Source organism: Macrosteles quadrilineatus, unplaced genomic scaffold (genome assembly GCF_028750875.1).
Source record: "Macrosteles quadrilineatus isolate MER2022 unplaced genomic scaffold, UCM_ALF_1.0 Scaffold_8__2_contigs__length_117827958, whole genome shotgun sequence".
Lineage (NCBI taxonomy): Eukaryota > Metazoa > Arthropoda > Insecta > Hemiptera > Cicadellidae > Macrosteles > Macrosteles quadrilineatus.
Window position 1 is genome coordinate 4,488,210 of NW_026542601.1, and position 23,070 is coordinate 4,511,279.

Genomic DNA, 23,070 nt, shown 5'->3' on the forward strand with positions numbered 1-23,070 from the left:
AGTTTTAATTTTTATACAATAGTAAATAAATTCAAATTGTTTTGAACATGCACATTGTTTTGTTAAGTAAAATTATAATCAAAGTAGTCCAGTTGTAGTGTACAACAGTGTACAACCCAAATTACAATTATAGAGAGTTATTAGGAATTCATTATAAATAATATTTAACATGTTTTTTTCTTTTTAACATAACACACGTTTAAGGTTGATAATACACACGTAAAAAAATAAGTATTGTATTATTTGATTTTTACAGTTTATATAACCTATAGTTGAATTATTAGGTACTGTAATCCTAAAATCCTAATTGCATAACATTGTTGGCATAAAAAGGATAAATTACTACCAATGTATTAGTTTACCTTACATAATCATTGAGTTGGTGAAAACCCATGTTGAGCCTTGATCACAGTAAATTCCCGATAACAGCTGATCAGACAACAATGATAAAATGTATGACAGCTGATCGTCAATAAAGTAAGGGAAATAGGTCTGCCAATCTATCAACTTGTATTGTCTCAACTGAGATTCTCAGTACATCTAATTAGGGTTGCGTTAAAAAAACCATTCACATGAAGTCTAACTCATTGATCAGGTAATATTAAGATGTAATAATAATTTGATAAAATAATATAATTATAAATATTTTAGATGCACAAATATCGACTTGAGGAACAGAGCAAGATTGAAGGTGCACCTTTGGGGATGCTGACAGTGAAGTTATGGTTCGTCCAGGATGAATTACACATATATATTCTGAATGGAAGGAATCTAAAACCTATGGACAAAAACGGTAAGGACAGTTCCAATTAGTGTTGTAATTGTAAATACACAACTATTAATATGTTTGCCACAGCAAACGTATTGTTTTGTCAATATGCCTAAGTGAAATTCCATTTTCCTGATAGGATTTCAAAAAAGATTTTCCTGAATTATGTCTAATTTATACGCTAATTGATTAATTTGTAGGTTCAACGAGTACCTAGGTTTGCTGTTAATGAATGGTAATAAAGTGATTATTTTATCATTACTGTAATGTTAATAGCTTTTTGTTAGACGAATATATTTTCCAAATGTTATCAAAACATATCCACAAAGAGCAGGCTAACTACAGCAGGTTACTTATTCTAAACAAAAATAACACGACAGATAAAAAAAAATATATTTTTTTATCCATCAAGCGCACACCGACGCTTTAACATACCAAATTATTGATTAAGCTCAACCAAATGGATAGAAATAAACTGCAAAATTTGTAAGTTTTAAGAGTAAAATGAAGAACTAAATATTTACCCCAGTCTGATCACGCTGGTTTGAATATACAACTCGTTCGAATTAACGTAGGTTTACATGTTTGTACCAAATTTCATATAAAAGTTAACATTTACTCAAGTTGTCATGCTAACAGAGACACACACTTTAAAAATAGTATATTTAACTACTAGTTACGAACAATAATACGGCTGTACAATTAATTTTATTGTAAAATTCAGCTGATTGTAACTTTGTTGATGTCAGGCAAAGTATTGTTTGTGTAGTGAAAGTAATTTTTAAGTCAGAAAAAGTCAGCTGATCACTATTTGTTTTTGGTATATGGAAATTGAAGATTTTCGGAGAACTCGAAATAGATTTGATATAGGGTATTTTAGAATACAGAGTGATGAAAAATATTTACCTTGAAATATAACAACTAACTGTTGCCACTTTTCTGCCAAAAACCATACATGTCATAAACTATTTTTATTTCGTTTTAGCCTATGAATGCTTCAAAGAGTATTCGTAATATGTAGGATTTACTGCTATTAAAGACCTATTTCATCATTTAAGTAGTATCTATGTATACTCAAATGAATTAATTGCTTGTTGGCAGGAAAATCCGACCCCTTCGTGACGATTAACCTTCTTCCTCAGGAGGCATTTGTAAAACTCCAAAAAATGAAAACCAGAACGGAAAGGTCTACTCTCCACCCCCTTTATGACGAGACTTTCACAGTGTAAGTACCTAAAACATACATTAAATAGCTCGGGAAATATGTAAAATGATATTTATTGTTTTAGAATATTTTATGAGTAATGTGGGTTTATTAAGTAGGAGTGCGAGGAAATCGTTTACCTAACCCGCCATGTTAAACTTCCCTTTCCCAAACGTGATGTATACAACTTCTTTACTTCTCAAGTGATGTAAAGTTGAAAAAAAACTCACTCGATGATGTAATGCAACCCATTTAAATAACATCGAGTGCTTAACTTTAAAAATATACCTTTATGGAGCCAACGACGTTCATCGCTAGAAATCAGCTGTGCGCTTGAATTTTATTGTTTTGTTTTAAAGAATTTTCCTAACCTAGCTTTTGTTGGTAAATGACCGTTACTGTTAGAAGACGAGTGAAATGGATAATGACAAATATTGTTCGTAACCTCCTGTATATTGTCGGGCCAGGTAAAATCTTGTACGTTACACGTTACGCAAGAGCATGTTTACATCGGTAAATTATGCAACTCGCAGCTCGTTGCACAACATTCACCTGCGTGATGTAAAAACGCTCTTACTACACTTTTAAGGTAAATAGCTATTACTAATTTCTATTATTACTGAACAGGAAGTTGACCAAGGAGCAAAGGCAGATGAAGGATGGCATGGTGCTGTTCATGACCATGGACGAAGATTTGCGTGGTTTGATTTCGGAGTTCATGGGAGAAGCCTATTTGGCCTTCAGTGAAATCCCAGATGCGGAAGGTGCAGCTGAGGTGAAGCAAACACATCTCAAACTTAGCACCCCTTCAGACGAAAGCCTAGGTAAGCCTTAACAACAGAGGGCAACAATTCAATATAGTTTACATCACACTACACTGAAACGAGTACTTTTCCATCCGTATTGATAGGCTGGAAAGTTGCTCTTTGCCGTGCCTACACACGGAAAAGTAACGTCATGTACTTTTAGCTTTTTACCGTGCACTTAGTCAGCTGGTAAAATAAACAGCTGATTTCAACGGTCCATTTTATTTTCTAAAATATAAAATATTGTAATTTATGTTATGTCCTACCTAAATTGCGTTATGAGTTTAAAGTGCACTAATCTTTCTGTGTAGTATGATGTAAAGTATTGTACGTTACTCGCCGGTTAAAACACCAATTACCGTGATAGTAACGTAATATATTATTACAATACAATACAAACAGATTTGAGACTAATCCAGTCAATTAAAAACACGTGTAACTAATTTTAAAACTATAATTTTTCAGAACTATGGGATCTAGTGTATCATATACATGAACAAAATATTATAAAGCAAATAAATACACCAATTTGTTTTTTAACAGTTATAGTTTGTAGCTAAAATTTCGTAATGACTTTCTGAACCATCCCATTTAATCCACATTAGAAATTTAATTAAAGGTGATGTTTATTTTTCAGACTGTGACGCCATGAGGGTCTTAAATCATAGACTACCTCGAGATTTCATCAAAATACAAAGGACAAAACACGACCACGGAAGGGTCTTTTAAAGAATACAATACAATCATCATTATGTAAAGGCTTGAGTAATGTATGACGAGTAATTTATTGTAATTTTACTATTTTTATAGATATTTATGTATATATTGACTGTGAACTTTAGTTCATCTAATTCTAAAATGATTAAAACATGAAAACAAAAAAAGTTGTGATATTAAATTATATTTTTAATTGCTTATGTTCTTTTTACTTTTTCAATTCCTATTGCTGTAAAAATTTGGTTCAAGAGTTATTGCAGCGGTTGTGATATTTTTCATAAAATACCATACTTTATCCCACCGCTTGCCTATGATAGGGTTTTAAAAGCTAGCTAATGGGAAAAAGTATGTTTTATTGCTGATACTGTTTATTTTGCTAATATTCATGTAGAAGATTTCAAAAATTATGTTGTGAACGAAATTTATAATTAAAAAACATATAAATTTTGAATCTGGTAAAATTAATATTTGCCATTGTAATATTTTTGCAAGAAAAACTGATTATTGACTTGATACAAATTACTAAATTCCAAGTGGTGTAGTATAGTTGGTTGAATTTGAAACAATTAGAGTTTGTTTTTGGAACCACCAAATCATATTTACTCATCGTTTTTGCACATCAAATGGAGTGTGATGAATATTTCAATAACATAGTGTGATGAAAGTAATTTCTTAATAAATCAAAACGAGTATAGCTTTTATGACACCGATTCAAATAAAATTGGGTTGTTAATATTGTGTTACAACATAACGATAAGGTTAACAAAACTTTTCCAATGCAAAAGGACAGTCTTCGTGTGGCCCGACGTTTCTAGTGATAATAGTATCAAGTTACCCCCCCAAAGACCTCCAAGGGTCAAATAAATGGGCGACTTGGGTCAAAGCTAATCGGGTAACATGATCACTACAGCTAGAGTTACTAGTTAGGTTCAGGTCTACTACGAGATAATTAAACCCATTATGATTCCAAAGAAGAGTTTTGATCGTAATGCAAACACGACTGTTTTAATATTTGAGTTGCGAGATTAAAGCATAGAACAAATAAACACAATTTATTCGATGGCTACAGATATTTTTCTTCCAATCAAGTATACAATTTGAAAGCTGTGAAAGTGATAAAGAACATAATACTGTATTAACGAAAGTCATCGCATCGTTATAAACATTGAGTTGTGTTAATTATATTAATATAACGACATAGCTACAAATAATACTATCCATTTTATCGACATTATAAAAAATTTAAAATATAAAGGATTTTTAATTTTCAATTCATAATTCTGTTGACACAATTTACCTTTAACAATTTTACTAGAATTAAATCAGGAAAAATAGTTTAGTTCATTGGGTGTGGGTTAGGTACTTATGAGATATTTTTCCCTAACAAAATTAATAGTTATCAAGTTTAAAGACGCTTCGATTGTAAATTTGTTATAAATAGCGTTAATAACGTCGTGGTATAAAAATAATTAATTAAACCAAATACTATAACCCTTTCTATACTTTAATTCAATTAGTATGTTACACCGAAATAAATCTTTTTTGTATGAAGTACTCTAAAAACCAGCCTCTTTTTGGCATAATATTAAATTGTATGAGAGACATAAAAGTACAGTTAAAAACTGTCTTCACCACACTATTATTTTTTTAGACGTTTTACAAACGTTTATTGGGGGACGAAAGCTACGTATTAGTGTCCATGCCAGCTGTCATCGTCAATTGGGGACCGAGCAGGTTTTTACATCACTTGGGCCAAAAACCAACTGTTTGTATTAACCCATGTGCATTGCAAAAGACTTTTTTTTATTGTCGCCACTTCTTAGGCAACTAATTATTATTATTTATGCTGATTCCTAAAAATATTCAACAAAACCTTAAAGTAAGAAATGTATTGACTGTTAGTGTGAATTATTGTTGTGATTAATAGTGGTAATAGGATATAGTAGGGTGAAAAATAGCGTACTGTTTCGGGATTAGAAATTTTGAGTAGTATTTTTTATTTGCACCACAACATTTTTTCGTGAATTTCTGTAGACTTGATACACCTGAGCAAGCCTTAACATAAGCTATAATATAAACCACACGTAGGTGAGCCAATATTTAGGTGTAGAAGGTGTATAAAAAGTGAAAGATGTGTTGAGGATCCCAGTGCACATTTTACAACAGTCCCGACTGACCTGAGGCTCATACTAAAGTTAAGTCTTTTGGGTTAGCAGTAAAGGAGACGAAATAACCTGACCTTAGGCGTTTCGTGTAAAGATTTAACATGCAGAACTTTTCAGTGTTGTGTCACAAACTCATTTAAACTATGAAAAGTAGGATGATAATATATTTAGGCCTAACAGCTCTTTTAAGTTGATTTTGCTTTTCTATTGATTTCAATTTATAGTGGTTTCTCCCTAAAATTTACTTGATAAGGTAATAAATAGTGATTTATATTTACTAGGTTATTGTCAAAATGGTGTAAATAAGTATACCTGCATTTTTTTTATCGTAATTGATATAACAAAAAACACTAATACTGAGATTTCCCCTCAATCTCTTTTTACTTACTCTTTTAACTTGTTTAATGCATTGGCTATATCTATAGTGCGTCTATGGAACGATTCCAAACGAAAATCAATAAACACATTGACAGCTCGGAGAATTATAAACATGCATATAAGTTAAAATAATTTGTTATATTATGTAATCCTGTTCAGTTAGAGCAACAGTTCGGAAACTCCTAGTTCATGTTTTAACAATCGTCTTACAGTTAACAGTAGACGGCTAAAAGCATTAGTGCCTCAAAACTGAAATGTATAGATTATTGCTGCTACAAATTAAAAAAAATAAAACAAGGAAAACTTATAAGCACTTAAGCACTTATTGACTTTAAGGCAACTTTAAATACACGTTACATGAGATATTAAGCTTACCGGGTGTTTGAATGTTGAAGCAAATAAAACAAAAGTTCCTTCAGTATTTACATGCTGGAATACTTGTTGAAAACTTCTTGCATAAAATGAATCTTTAAATTTGATAAAATGTAGGCTTGAGTCCAATTTGCGTCAATATACTGAGAATGTTTGTCCTAAATAAACTAGTTGTATTTCAACAATTGGATTAGCTTAAAACAAGTAGTAGAAAGATTCTTTTTTTTAGATTTTTACAATACCCCCACCACAGCAATCACGCAGACTGAACGAATTTCTGCAAACATACAGACATTTTTATAATCATTATAAATAATAGTAATCTGTTAATTTATTTGTCATACTAGCATAAAATAATGTCGAAATTTGCGTTAATCATTCAATTTATCATTCAAATGTAACTTAAAAGCTATATACATTTCAATAATCTTTTAAATTATACTAAACTGGACCAATGGTACATGTAAATAGGTTAATGCCACATAGTAGAGTGTTTATGTGGCTCACCACAAAGTGATGTGGTGTGTTCTGTGTGATCTAATGTCATTGGCAAACCGCAGTGTATGCTGGGTAATGTAATTAACTAGCACATGTAATATAGTATTAGATATCCTCGTCATAGTATCCATACACAGCGTATGTATTACCAGTTGCTTGACACTTTTTCGACTGGATTAATTGTATGTCATAAAATGTGTGTCATAAAATGGATGTCATAAAATGTTTGTCATAAAATGTATATCTTAAAATGTATGTCATAAAATGTATGTCGTAAAATAGGTCTACGCATTTGCATTGTTGACAATCATAAAAACACATTGGAAATATTGGTTGTTTGCTGAATTTTGCTTCACATTATTGTTTTTATTGATTAATATAAGAATCATAACTAATAATATGACAGCTAGCTAATTCTATATCTTAGGAAAATCATTCATATGGTAAATAAGTTTGCTTTTAAATCATGTGAAAATGGCAGACAAATATGTTTCAGGTTTGGTGTAGACCTACAGATTGAAATATTATGTAATTTTAGGACAACGAAATACTATATTTAAAACACTCCTTGCAATATGTTGATTGGTTGACGGAATAATTTAAATGCATGTTACATGGGATAATAATTTGAATTAGGATCCATTCTAGTATAGTTATCGCTATGATTTACACAGTTGGAATACCGGTGGCTTACACGATTGCAGTGCCAGAAGGCAAACAGGACTGCTTTCGTGTACCACATGGTGACCGAACCGGTGCTTCTAAAGAGTCTAGTTCTTGTCATTCCTGTAAAACTATTGGCAGAAGAAAGGAAGAACAAACTACCAGACACAGCTATATTGGTTTGGGACGATATATAGACCGGAAAAAGAACTGCCAGACTCATCAGGCAGGTCCAACCGTGGGTAGGCAGCAAGGTTAGGTTAACCGCTACCTTACGCAGTTCTTATTCATGGCTACTTTCATTAGTACCTGTATTTCATGGCCAAAGTAAAATTCACGCAACTGTATTTACTATGGGTGTTTCTGGTGACGCAGAACTCACGTTCTTCCACTGTCCACGTCGTGATATGCTCCACTGGAAGGCCACTTGAGGTGCTGTCAGTTGAATATAACTGAGATTGGTTGAAGATCGCTCGGAACATCATCAAAGGCAATACACACAAACTAGACCTAAGTGCAGTCTAGATCGATAAGTAATTAACGGCTAGACACTGGATGAACCTTTTGGACGTGACGTAGCTCAACTCTGCCTGTTTTGAAGTGTGGCAAGTGTTCCCAGGATGGTGTCCGAAAAGCAGAGGTTTTAGTGGGTTGTTAACGGTTCCTAACCCTGGTAGGAGTTTTACACTTAAAACCCTCTCTACCTGAGTGTGTAAACAAACTTTCCTACAACACAAAAAACTAAAAAAATCACTTACGAATTGCACGATTTAGAATACGATAAACAATTGTTTGGCATTAAGATCATAAGAGTCGTGAGAGAGAGGAAGGTTTTGTATAATTGGGGACCAAACTCGTTAATTCATCAAACGGGGTTGAGTTATGGAGACTAATTGTACCGTAGAATTACAACCAGAGCTGTAATTGGTTCTACTGACACGTTCTTGATTGCGTAACATGATCTATGAGTTTTACAAGGATGTTTAAATTCATTGGAACGGGGAGAAAATAGGTTCATAAAGGTTATCGAAAAATTAAAGAAATACAGATATTTCTTAAATTTAAATCCCTTTTAAAACATTAAATGTCTAAAACATATACACATGTAGATATGAATTATAGTTTAAACATATTATACATAAGTTAAGCAAAGTAATATTAACTAACCTTAGTATATGATTAGGTATTTTATACGGGGCAACCTGTATACTGTATTTACGTTTAATATCAACATGTATTATTATATCCTTGTTTACTTTACCTTTTTTTCTAAGTAAGCCCAGATGAGCAAAATAAAATAAAAACGTAAGATTGAGACAAACTAAACTGAAATCACATGGATGAATAATTTTAAATTACTTTTAGAAGTAGAAGAAAATATGAAATTTTCGTTGACACCGGTGTGTAAAAGTTGTTCTTGTAAACACCTAAGGCAGTCAGCTGAAGTTGTCGCCTTCACTACTCTCTCAAGAGACTTTATTTTAAGCATGAGCCCTGGGCTTTCTATAAAAAGTACACTGGACTTCTCAGAACAGAGAAGAACTCAGAACATCTTTCTCTTTTCATAGATCGCCTTTAAATAATGTTGGTTTATCTACGTATAGTTTTACCTTTCTATTCGAAATAAAAACAAATCAATATACTTATCGTAAGATGAAACAAATCTTCAAATAACACTGATTTTATTAAACAAGAAACATTTAACGTACTAAGTAGTTATTAAGGTTGGTGAAATTGTGTAAATAATAATACAAAGTTGTATTGCCTCGTGTTTAACTAACCTTAAAGAGTCTCAAAGAGTTTTCAAAGTTTATTTGTAATTAAAATACATTAATACGATAAGTATTTAATAATAACCCTGTCACACCAAACCTTCATAACAAGTGAATTTTCATTTACGTGATATTTTCACTAAAATATTTCCTTAAAATTTCTGATTTTTTTACTCGTTTGGATAACATAAGGATTAACGGATGGTTATGGTTTCTGCTACAGACAATTTAATAAAGTGTGATTTTTTGTAAAATGCCAATGCTGCTGTCAAACACATGTTTTATAACAACAACACAATTTGGTTCACATGTAATTGGAAATTACTACAAACTATTTGAATCAGCTGTTTTATAATATTAGCAGTGATTGTTAAATTATATTGTTATACAGGTTTTTATGAACATGTGGCTTTATTATCCATTCTAAACTGTGCAAGTAGACTTATCACCCTATTGTAAAATGTGACGTTTTTAATGTGGAAAATTATGTGTGCCAATGCTGACCCCACCCACATCATATAAACTGCTAACACCCCCTAACAAACCCATGTCTCAGCCTCCTTTTCAGAAGGTTCAAGAAAATCCATTTCGGTTACGATATAGGCTCTGACCACCATACACACCACTGAATTTCTTTTAAGCGACCGAAGAATCCACAGAACCTAATCTGAACCGATGCACTTCAACAACCTCCACATAACTAAAGAAATGCTGCCTCTACTACCTTGACTCCAAACATTCCTCTATTCCCCACCTCCGTTTACTTCCGTGTTATCAGAATCAGTCGTCGTCTTTCTTCCATATCAACCCTCGCACAAAAATGTACTCCTCTGTGATACGCCCTGTACTTACCATCCTAACCTATCCGAGATGCGAAATTCTCGAACAAGTCTCAGTACATTTCCCTTAATATCCCCCTACATATTAAGCAACCCTTTCCTTAAAGAAATGCATATCACACCTCCGAGTTACATGGTCAAGGAAATTACTGTTGAGCCATATATATGAGACCAAAAAATGAAATGATGAACTCTGTTGACCCCCAAAACTTCCATGAAAAATCCTCCAATCTCCTATTGGTCCAATACTTTAATTTCAAGATCTTAATTTAAAAAATGGAAGTCATAAAACCCTTTTCAAACAAATTCATCAAATGAATTTTACCATTGTTTTATTGAAGTGGATGTTTGAAAAATTTTTTATGTTAAGCTTTTTATTTGGTCATTGTAAATAATTTTTTTTTAAACTATTCCTCAATTTAAAGCTATAGACGGCCAAACAAGTTCAACCGTTTAATTTATTCAAACATAAAATATTTACCAACTTAAATCTTCTTTGAGCACATAATGCCACGCGAGATCGTCAAAAGAATGTTCTTTGAATATTTAAAATCCGATATTACCCATTCTCTAACATCTGCTTTTGTTCCCGTTTTATCAAAAGGAATCGTTGAACTTTTCCGCTATATTACATTTTTAAATCAAATCTGATTTTATGTTAACAGGATTTAATGTATTTTGTATGTGTGTAAAAGATATTGGTTTAGAGACAGATAATTTTTTAAGCAGGTTTATTTTTCATTTTTATTATTATTCAATGTAAATGAATTTTTAAATACGGATAACCGGTGTTCAGTATTTCATTTTATATGTAAGAAATGGAAGTATCGTGTAGGGGCCTATCCACTTAAATTATGAATATTTAAATTTTATCCACAAAAATTGTGTTGTAAGTTGTACCGTTATTTATATCATTTGCTTGGATTGTAAATTAAATAAGGTTAACGAAAATTGGTCTTACATAAAACTGTTTCCCGTGAACCCTAACATTATTAAATTTGAGTCCAAATTTGTTCTTAGGTTTATAGACAATTAAAGAAGAATATATTAATTTTTTTCGTTATGATGTAGGCCTATTAACACCGAAAATGTTATGTTTCAAACATTTAAAACAAATGTTAAATGGAATCATCTAATCTCTAGGAAAGCAAAAACACCAAAAAGTAGATACAAAAAAATTATTTTGGTTCCAATAAAAGTGTTTACATACATAATATCTTGATAAATGTTTGATTGCAATCTAACAAATTTAATTAGGCTAACTACAAAGAGAAACTGAATTCAACTGGAGTGGCCTGAATATACATGAGTTTTGGCTAAGACAAACTGTAGCCTAATGACCTGATATTGAAATGCAGATAAGGTTTACCCTACGTCCATATAATAAGTGACACATACGAGAAGTTGTATTTTTAATAAATATTACTTAACTGATTATAAACAGAATAATTACTCTGTCAGGAAAATTTAAGATAAATAAATAAAAGAATTTGTAAATAGCCTGTTCTACCGTAGCATAGTTCAGTGTTGATGTATGATGATAAGCTGGACAATGCTTGTTCAAGATAAGCAACTAACTTCACTGCCACTGCTAATCCACCGATGGGACCTATGTGATCTCAACGGCAATTCAGTATATTTATATCGTTGCGTATTCCTGAAAGTATATGTTAGTAAGGTAAAAATTCAACAAAGACTTAAAATACTAGGGTACTTAAGGTTTGTCCTATTCATACTACTGATAAATTGATGTGACGATTTGGCCTCGTTGCAAATCTATCTTTAGACCAGTAATGGTGCACTACTATTTGTGTTAAAATACTACTAATAATAGTAGTGCTGATCTTTACATGGTCATCTGCATCAAGGCAGAACCATCATGTTGTCATTCATGTTATGCCCTTTATTTCTCTGTACAGATGGTATCTATAAAACCTAAGATAACAGTGCAAAATTGAAACTGTAATATAACTAAGATAAAACAAAATGTTCAGCTAGTCACGCAATAGTTTATTGTCACAAAAGTACTTGGGCGTACAGATTCTTTTAACCTTAGATAACCTTAGACAACGCAATATAATTCATATTTCTTGCACACATATTAGTAAAGTTAAACCCTTTTCTTCCAACTGTTAAAACATTTATTTGATAAGGATAGACAGTTCATTTTCTTTTATCCTGTTTACTCAAATACAGCGTTTACATTTATTAATTTAAGAAATAAGGTTGTATACTGAGGTTTCAAGTGATTTATTATATTTCACCAGAAAAATATCACAATGCTAAAAATGTGTACAAAAATGTGAAGCACATAGTTGAAGGCTTATGAAAATGAAAGATGTGCGGATAAAGCGAGTGAACATTTTACGATGAGCCAGAGGCTACGAGAATTAAGACTGTCTCTCGCAATAACCGCAAAGGACACAACATAAGCTGACCGCCTCGCCGTGCCCTAGGGAACATCCGGGTTTATAATAAGAATTTACAAACAACAGAATTATTACTAACAGTTTCTTAATAATTACTTTTACATGAAAATATTAAAACTTGTTTGTTCTTACATTTTACAGTGGTTGTGTGTTTTTACGCAACCCTAATAATTACATCTACCCTTTTTAACAACAAAATCATCTCATATGATGGTATCCCTGTTTTCCTTACTTCATTGCCAATCAGCAAATATGCATAATTCAAATTATCTATGAGGTTTGGTTTTATTGTTATTGATAGCTTATTGTACTATTAAGACATGTTATGGGATTTTTGCAAGCTCAAACGGAGCTATTTCTTTCATGAATCTGCCATTTTGAATGTATGAGCGGCTGCAATTGTTTACCTTAAATTTGATGTTCATATCGATCTATGCTTATACTACCTTAATGATTTTGTTATTCTGTCCTCGTTATTATTTTCAAGAATAAGTACACTGTTGTAGTTTGCCTGTTTACGTACACATTTTGATTAAATGTGTAAAATATATTTATTCCATGCTAAGCTATTATTTTACAAAAACATTATTACTTTTTCCGTATCAGCAAACCTTAATAATTTAACAACTAATTTAATGTAAATAGGTAAATGGGTAATTTAATTAAAAAGGTTACATTTTTAAGGAGGTTTTTTTGTAAAAGTGCAATCAGGCTAATCGAAATTTGCTATGCTGAAGGTTTGCCGTGGCGGGGGTATAGCTGTGCTAATTTAGAATAGTCCTTAAAAGTGTTGAGGAATTTAAAGGAAAAAATTTACCTTTTAAAAGTGCACTCAGACAACCTTTTAACATAAAATATTAATGGTGGTTGTAAATTTAATTCCCTTAAGTATAATAAACGTTGAAAATTAATATTTATTTTAAAATCTTATTAGTAAAGCAATATTAATATAGAAGTCAAATTGGACAGTGGGGATTTGGACAACTGTAATTTATACCAAGATATAAGGTAGTGAAGCATGAGTTGCTGCAATCATACGGGACTTCATCAGCTGCAATGTTTAATTTTGCTGCAGTATCCATTATGCAGCACTGCAGCGTGCAAGTTGCATTGCAGCAAATCGTGATTCTAACGAAAATCTAAAGCAATATTTTCAAAGCTAACAAGATATAAACCACATATAGTACTTGAACAATAATAGGTTGTTTAACAAATTCAAATATAATTACGTAAGCGTTAAAAGTTTATTTAATTAACTATAGGACTATTCTATTTTTGTTGATGATGAATCTAAAGACTAGAAATCACAGTAAACTAAGGAAATGATTCACGAGATATTCAACAAATAGTTATTTGTGCAACTAGTGAGAAAAGTGAACAATTGACTCACTCGAGAGAAATCCTTACTCACGAGCCGTAGGCGAGTGAGGAATGGTTTCTCGAGTGAGGCAATTGTACTTTTAACTCGAGTTGCACATTATATTTTTCCTACAGTTACCATAAAACAAATAAATTTGTGAAGAAACATAACCTATTTTTACACAGAAGTGAACTTTTAATGTAACATTTAATGTGAAGTGACAAATACAACAGTACAACAGCTGACCAGCTGATTTACAGCCAGTGCTGCCAACGTATTTCGCGCGCATACGACGTTGCCTGCATGTTACGCGCTCATTATTTCGTGCCTTCACGTTGCAAATCTGGAGTGAGACAAAGTAATTAGAGTGAGATAATGTTAACATTGTCTCACTGATGAGCGAATTGGCCACTTTGCTTTCTCAAATGAGTGAGAGAACATGTGCATTGTTAGGTAACTGTAGGAAAAGTATTTAGTTTTTTACGTGAAAATAGAGGTATATTCATGCTACAAATAACAACTATGCATATGTAGATAATACAATTTCCGGATAGTTTTCATCAAAAACACTCTTTTAAAACAATAAGTAGATTAATTTAAATACAACAGTTGGTTAATTTTTTACCCTACGGTATTAGACTTTATTATTTGTATCTGCATTGATAGTGAAAAAAACTAGAAAAGGAATTAGAGCTTATGTCTATATATATTTTTTTTAGATACATTGTTTCTGTTAACTTATTTATTGAGCTTATAAATAAGTTAAAAAATATAAGATAAAAGATCTTATATTTTAATTAAATTAAGATAAAAGATTCCATAAAAGATTTAATTTTGGATTAACTACAGGTAAAATATTAAGATGTAGGTATTTTTTAAAAAAGCTTAAGCTTAATGTCCAACAACTCAGTTGCTACAAACATAAATTTTAATTAAAACCAAATACTATTCTCCGACATTTTAAATACATAAAATTTGAGGTAGGTTAATTGAATTACTCGTTTACCGTAATACTTTACTATTTACTGAAGTTGTAAGAAAACAAAATCAAATATAAAAAGTAATCAGGAGGAACCTTCGATACATCAAATAAATTGATTCTTCTGTAGTAAAACAAATGTCTGGGCTCAAATACAAATCGTTTATCTTGTTTCAAGAAAAATCTGGAGACAATTCAATTCTTTGATGTCCTGTTGTAGTTCTAGGAAAAGAATTCCAAATTTTCTTTAATTTTGTTGAATATTTGAACTATTATAAATATATATATAAATGATACCATGTGTCTTAGTGTTATATGTAAAAAGGGTAGTATTTCAACGCTAATTTTGATCTATATACGTTTAAGTTACTCATTTTAATACTCTTGGCTGGCATAAGAACAGTAAAATACAGTTGTTGCAGATTAAAGGTGATTTCACCAAATTAATCAACAACGATAACGTGTTGTTGTTTAAGCACTGGAAGAGAAAAATCACGGCTTTCTTATAACTTTGTATTTTTATTATTTACTTATTGTTTTGCACCAATTGGTTATTTTACCATACACTTTAGATAGGATGGACCGTATAACAAAGTACAACAAACACATTCTAATTAGTGACGTTTGCTCTATATGTATATTAAACGTTTTCTCCCCAAATGAATAACTAACTTAAAATGTGCATGTAAGAACATAAACATCACCACAGTTGGGAAAGCCTTTCTGAAGGGCCTGACCCTGCAGATGTCATGTGAGGATGAGCGGACACCAGACGCTTTCTGAAGTTTTCAGAAGCAAATTCCATGTAGACTACGAAAGAAATTCTGTTCAGACAAGATTTCATCCGATAACGGCTTCAGCCAGGCCTCCGTTTTAGTCCTAAGATGCTAGGCACGAGTTCGGGATTGTTTCTCACATTACTTCAGACTAGACCTAGGGGTTGCGACATTATCACTTAGATCAAATCCATTGGTTATTTAACGGGATTTGAACCCGCGACCTCAGAGACCGAAATCCCGCGCTCCAACCACTAGATTAGCTCGCTCCCCCAAGCCTGGTCCCCTTACTATATTCCCTGGCTTATTATGTTTACTAAACATATTATTTTTATTATTTTCGTATAACAAATTGTATTGTTAGAGTTTTTATGTGACACGTTACTCTGTGTAACCCTAAAAAAAGAAAGGTGTACAGTTTCATTGTGGAAAGTAATTTTAGGAGTAACCAACCAACTACAATACCGACTCTTGTATTGCATTGTATTGTAACCTATTGTTGTAGCATTGTATTGTAAACGGTCCTATTCACATGTTCCATTTGTTCCGTATCCCATGCACGTGTCCTTTGCAGAATTGATACAGAACAAATGTGATACGATATGTGAGGCATTGCCTTAATTCAAACTGTTTATCCCAAGAGCTTGCATACATTTATTTGTAGTTTCTTTAATATAGATTGTGTTTTTCTAATCATTAATTACGAAAACATAGCTTGTGATAATTTTAAAGTTTTTAAATATTTTTTAACATAGATCTTGTATTTGAAACATTTTTAGAACTAAAGGTAGGCAAAACAGTTTCTTGTCAGTATTTTGTTGGAATGTTTGAAACGATTTGACGTTTGAAAACGTGCGTTGAGTGTTTTACAGTTTTAATTATTTTTTTCTTTGGGGGTTCAATTTTCGTAATAGGGTTGTTGCCCTTAAAAAGGGATTTTTATGAAAAAAATATTCTTAAAGACTTGGACTCAAAACAAGGCAATGAAATGAGACAAATTAAAGTTGCCTTTAGTGAATGATAAGCTCAGATAGGGTTGTTATAGTAACTATGGTTGTTATAGTAACTTATACTGTTATTTTGTAACGTCTTGAATAGCGTTTGTTGAAAGTAGGTGGATTTTAGGAAGGTTTGAAAAGTGGTTGAAACTCGTTATTACCTCATGCGTTAACAATAGTTGGAGTTGAAATAAAGTTGTACAGAGTTGTAAACAAACAAACTGCGGGTTAAATTAACGTGAATGTTCCTCCAAATGAATGTTTTTTTTATTCATAGTTTGGGTTTTTAATTACTAGCACGCTATTCTTAAATTTTGTAATTATATTAAACAACCTAAAATTTTACATTGACTAAAGTGTGATGCTTTAATTTTACAATTAAAGTGGTTTAAATACTTGAAATGTTGATAATCCATTTCATTACGTAACGGATCGCGCTAATGAAACTAAAAGAGTCAATCATGTATGAATCTATAGCGGCTCTAAGACTTCTAAAAATTCATAAAACGTTTCTAGGGGCTTACAATTAAGTTTTCCTACAGTTACCTAACAATGTTCATGTTCTCTCACTGATTTGAGAAAGCAAAGTGGCCAATTCGCTCATCAGTGAGACAATGTTATCATTGTCTCACTCTAATTACTTTGTCTCACTCCAGATTTGCAACGTGAAGGCACGAAATAGTGAGCGCGTAACATGCAGGCAACGTAGTATGCGCGTGAAATACGTTGGCAGCACTGGCTGTAAATCAGCTGGTCAGCTGTTGTACTGTTGTATTTGTCACTTCACATTAAATGTTATATTAAAAGTTCACTTCTGTGTAAAAATAGGTTATGTTTCTTCACCAATTTATTTGTTTTATGGTAACTGTAGGAAAAGTATAATGTGCAACTCGAGTTCAAAGTACAATTGCCTCACTCGAGAAACCATTCCTCACTCGCCTACGGCTCGTGAGTAAGGATTTCTCTCGAGTGAGTCAATTGCTCACTTTTCTCACTAGTTGCACAAATAACTATTACAGTTGTTATAACGTAAAACGTGCATTGATAAAATATGTGTCAGAGAGTTCCGGAAAAACTACAGTGTAACAAAAGTCTTTAATATGTGTTTCCTTTTAGTTAAAATGTTTCATCTTATATTCATTTTCCTTTTGAATGATTTAAATAAATAAAATATGTTTAGAATCTATCTACCGATTGATAATATTTCCCAAACACTATTGTACATTACTTTTGACTTTGTAGTTGTTTATTTTACGAGCAATCATTGTTACCAACTGTCCCTGAGGACAACACACAATAGCAGGTTGAATAGTTCAAGCTTAGTATCTTTTGTGGAAAACCTTCCTTTTTATCACTTTATCTTCATTGGTGTAAAAGGCTAGTTTACTATGTCTCATATCACCTTACTTAAATTAAATAGTTTTTGATTAATTTTACGACCAAAATGAATTGTTTGACTAATTAACAAAATTTAGGTAGAAAATGTAAATTTTAATATTGTTTCATTATACTTGCAGAAAGTTTAAGGTATTTATTTTGTTTATATGCCAGTTAAATGGTAAATATATGTTATTTAAACGAGAACAAATCCCAATTAATTTGTTACTAATCGGCTTATGTTGAACGGTTCCACGGTTCCAGCAGCAGAGTGTTTAGATTAAAATAATAGGATTGTATAACCATTAACTAAATACTGTAAGAGTATATCGTAAATCAGGATTTTATAATCGAGCATATTTAACTAATCCACCTAATTTAACCATCCTGTTAATAATGTAAAGTTCAATCGTTCATAAACCGTTGTTTTTTTAGAAGGTATAATCATAAAATAAATAAAAATGTTATTGTTTACAAGATAACAAACTTGCTGTACCAATTAAAAATTCCGTTTGATAACAGAATAGGCAAGTTAAACACGGAAGTTTTAAATGTTACACAGTAAGTTTGGTCAGTTATGTTAGGTTATTTTTTTATAACAGTTTCATTTCATTATTGTTTGTTGATACTGAACAATATTTATCGTAGTTGTCAGCTGATATGTTTCAATTTGTTAAAATCGATATATCGAGAAAAAATCATCGATAATAACGAATGTTCCCTTTAACAGGAAAGTACCCATCGATCTTATATCTTAAAATATTAATGTTAACTTAAAATTCTTGTGCATTGAGTTTCGTATAATTTATCGATCGTTTCAACTCAAAATATTTTGTCGTAAGGGATGTTAAAACAGCTTAGGTTAGAAAAAAGGGTGTAAATATTCTCAAATATAACTATGCTTAATGCTCAAAGTTAAATCCTATTTTGAAGACAACCGTCGGAATAATATTCCTCTACGTTATATATTTCTGAATACCTTGACTAAAACTATATTTTAGGAAATATAGACTCGTAGACTTCGTCGTTAGACTTTGTAGCTGGAGAATTGTTTTTCCTTATACTATGCTATGCTATGCTGCTAAATTAGTTTTATTATTAAAATATTATTTTGATTGTTTAGTCTATTTATGTTGAGATAATAATGTTTGTCCAAAACAGTTTTAAAAATGGTACTTAAGTATAACTTCATCTCACTGTGTTTTTCATGGGAATACTTTTTTCGTAATGATTAAAAACATAAATATTACTTGGTAACACGATATTCATGAAATTGGAATCAGCTTTATAATAAGTATTGTTCGTAAAATAATGAACTGAAATCAAATTTGTGTAGTATTTCATCCCTTAGCCCTACTAACCTCATTGCTTCTTAAGCTAATTACACAATAAATATCTGATTACCTACCTCCCGAGATCGTAGACTCAAGTCCTATTAAGGTAAAATGTATGAATACCTAATTTGTTAGCCGTATAATGAATTAAACACAGTTTAGAAGCTTATGCTATGCGATATTTTACTTGAGAATTTTATAAACTGTATACAAAGATATTTTATTTTGGCTTAACGACGATATAGTATAAAGTAATTTAGTAATATATTAGACTACAGAATGATGGCTTGTCCTTCCGATTTGTTCAAATCTAGCAATGTTGAGTTTTGGGTATTATGTATGTAACGTTCTGTAATTTACATACTATCTTAATTATTTGTCAAAAATTGTTAACCAAGTTTTGTTATTTAACTTGCATTTGAAATTTTATAAAAACTCACAAAAACACACCATATTTTTCAAATTAGTTTGCATATAAGATTTTATAAGCTTGTATATGTTTTGAAACTACTGGTGCTATACTGGAAAATCATCCTAAATACAGTAGTTAAAGAGAGTATATTTTGTATTTAATCCACATTACTACGGAGTGTTGGGCAGTTACAATTTACAATAATGACGTAATAAGTTATAACGTAAAATAATGTAAAGTTATAGCCAGTCATAACTTATAACCTCTACAATTTATATAAACAATTACAACCATTATGAAATGTAATTGCAGGGTTTCTGTCCGTTAAAAGAGAATGCACGTATCTCTTATAGTAGACATAAGGCATGTTTAGATAGTTAAACATGTTTTGCATATTTATGATTGTTGAAGAATATGATTACATAAACAAGTTTTATACATCAACTGTAAAATTGAGTATTATTTTTAAATTAATGTTCTAAAAAAGAAGAAAATTAAAAATTTAATTTAATAATTAATGTATGAAGCTATAAAAAATAGTTCACCCTAAACTAAATTGTATTATTGTTAGAACCTAAATTAACATTTTAGATCGCCTTATATAATTTAATTTACACGATTGATTACAAATTTATAAAAAATTAATTGATTATCATATTCAGCTGACCATGGAATGGGAGATTAAAGTTACTATGGTCAAAACACTGACATGTAAACCCAAAACGTAAATAGTGAAATGTAACTAGATCTGTTTAGTCAACACTATGCATCATCGTTGTTTCAATTTCAAACATACACAAAACCATAAATGATTCACTGAAACAGCCAATAGTCGATTGTCACAGCAAATACAAACTGACGTCTGTGTCTATTGGAAATATTTGTCCCAGAAATAGGAGTTGAAATGCGTTTTGAAATACTATATTGATACCATACCAAAAAAGTATATTTTATTAACAGAACATGACTGGAAATGTTCTTTTTTTGTAACGTACTAATTTAATTATTTAAAAGCGGATATAAAGAGTTGTAATGATCATAAACTAAATGTTTCGTTGGTATATTTTATTGATGGAGAGTATTAATTTGTTTTATAGCTGTAAAATAAATTGGCTGATTCAGATTTTTGTTGTATTTTGGTTGTGGGTTTGAATACAGAGAATGTCTTTTTTTCCTAGGACGCTAAGCACCCCAGGATTGTTTTCACATTTCTTCAGGCTAGACCTAGGGGTTGCGACATTATCGCATAGATAAAATACATTAGTGATATGGCGGGATTTGAACCCGGGACTTCTAGGACGGAATTTCCACGCTCTAACCACTAGACAAGCTTTCTCCCCCGCATCGAAAATCTAGTGATTAAATATATATGGCGATCTAGTGGTACAAATTCCATTTAAGATAATAACTAACATATAGAAACGTAACTAATCAAACCATTCATGCTAAGAGAATTTTCTGTGTATTAAAAACATTTAAACTACTAATAGGCATTGATAGTTGTAACATAAGCATAGCTTTTCCCAACTAAAATTGAAAAATATTTCTTAAGAACTATATAATAGAAAGTATAGTTTTGAAAAAACGAAGAATGGACTGTGAAATAACTTTAACCTAGGCTGTTAAAGGTTGCATGGTAATCTAAAATTCCAACTTCTAAGGTTCCTACGTTATTATTTAGAGGGGAAAACAAAGCTAAACACAAAACGACACTCCTAAAGTTTAAGTACTCTTGTTACAGCAGATTCGTCTTTTATAGTAGCCAGTCAATCCCAATAAAGTTTTATTTGGCCGTAATACATCTGCAGTGAGTTTCGATTTAAGATCGGATTTTGCGGACGTTTGATTGGTTTTGATTTGTTCGAGGATTTAAAATTTTGAAATTTATTTGTAATGTGCTTGTTTCATCAAATTTCCCATTTTAGTACAAATGTGTAAACCTCCATCTTCAAATGAGTTCGCGAACCAGCATGATTGGACTATGGGTTTATGGGGGGTTTTATGGGGTATAAATTGGGTTTTCCCATTTTTGACACTAAAATATAAAAATTTAACAATTAATTTCCAAACCATTTTGTACAGCTTAAAAAAAAATAAAGTATTGGGTATACGAGTATTAAAGCATTGGCCGAACGGTTATGAAGACGATTAAGAAACATTTTTATTTAAAATTTCCATGTTACTCTTACGTAGAATAAAAAAAAAACTCTTGTAGTTTGGTTATGTATTCAAATGTTTGTTTCACACTAAGCTATCAACGTTTCAATCAAAAATAAACACCACAAAAACTTCCCTGTATCAGCAAACCTAAGTACTCATTAAAATTATGGTATTTAAATAGGAAATAAATCTGATAATTAAAGGGAATATCTGAGTAGAAATTCAGCGACGTAAATGGCAATTCTCTTAAGTTTGCAGGTTTGCTGTGGCAGGGGTATTTTTTATTAACGTACTTCAAGTTTTTTATCATAATCAGACTGCGTTGTATTATTTCACAAATAATATTATCAGGTACGGTGATAGTCTCCCTCAAAGCAGCAATGCTCTTTAAGTTTGAAAATGTAAAATAATACATCTTGATAAGGAAAAGAGAAAATTACTCGTAAACGCATAATTATGTATGGTGTAAATACAGAATCTTATTCACAAGGCAAGATAATTATAACTATTCTCACAGGAAATATAATTTCTGTTACTAAAAGAAACAAAATATCTAAAATTAGCTAAAATACGGACCTACATTGTAAGCCTTCAAATTATCTATATCGAAATATTGGCATAACTTATGTACTTTACTTATCTTATCGTGAATGCCCTCAACTAGAGTTTCCGGTTATTTTGTTATCGTGGCTTGAAATCGTATTGCAGCCAAAATCGTACAAAACGATTTATCTCAAATAACATTTAATACACCAGCTTATGCCAGAAATATACTTTCAGCGTAACAAGAAGGCAAATCAAAACACGAATTAAAATGCAAATTACACGTTAAGTAAAAACAAATAGTGTTTTATGGAAAGTGTAAAGACTCGTGTTGAATTGGTTTTGAAGTTTGCAATGTTATTCTTGTTTTTTGAAAGCAAAGAAATGTGGCTTCTATCAGACGTAAGCAGGTGTTTAGCCAAATCCTCGTTCGCACTTCAACATGACTTAAGAGACCAGAGAATCATTGTACAACATCGTATTCTCCAATCTTAAGATTCAAGATTAATCTTTATCTTA

At 31.3% G+C, this 23,070-nt stretch overlaps 2 protein-coding genes across 2 annotated transcripts in view; both read left to right on the top strand.

Moving 5' to 3' along the window:
* Positions 1-23,070, top strand: part of LOC128999506 (protein unc-13 homolog 4B-like) — a 104,478-nt gene that overhangs the window by 38,702 nt on the left and 42,706 nt on the right. The gene's annotated exons all lie outside the window — the stretch shown is intronic.
* LOC129001061 (protein unc-13 homolog D-like) lies at positions 1,876-3,650 on the top strand. Its single transcript, XM_054428214.1, has 3 exons — positions 1,876-1,994; positions 2,601-2,797; positions 3,417-3,650. The coding sequence occupies exons 1-3, from the start codon at positions 1,936-1,938 to the stop codon at positions 3,506-3,508; spliced, it is 348 nt and encodes a 115-aa protein (XP_054284189.1). The 5' UTR covers positions 1,876-1,935; the 3' UTR covers positions 3,509-3,650.

What these genes read in the sequence shown, in the direction of transcription:
- LOC129001061 (XM_054428214.1), top strand. Translation starts at nt 1,936, where the DNA reads ATGAAAACCAGAACGGAAAGGTCTACTCTCCACCCCCTTTATGACGAG. An exon ending in TATGACGAGACTTTCACAGT is followed by an intron (nt 1,995 to 2,600) that starts GTAAGTACCTAA and finishes ATTACTGAACAG; the next exon opens with GAAGTTGACCAAGGAGCAAA. An exon ending in CCCTTCAGACGAAAGCCTAG is followed by an intron (nt 2,798 to 3,416) that starts GTAAGCCTTAAC and finishes TTTATTTTTCAG; the next exon opens with ACTGTGACGCCATGAGGGTC.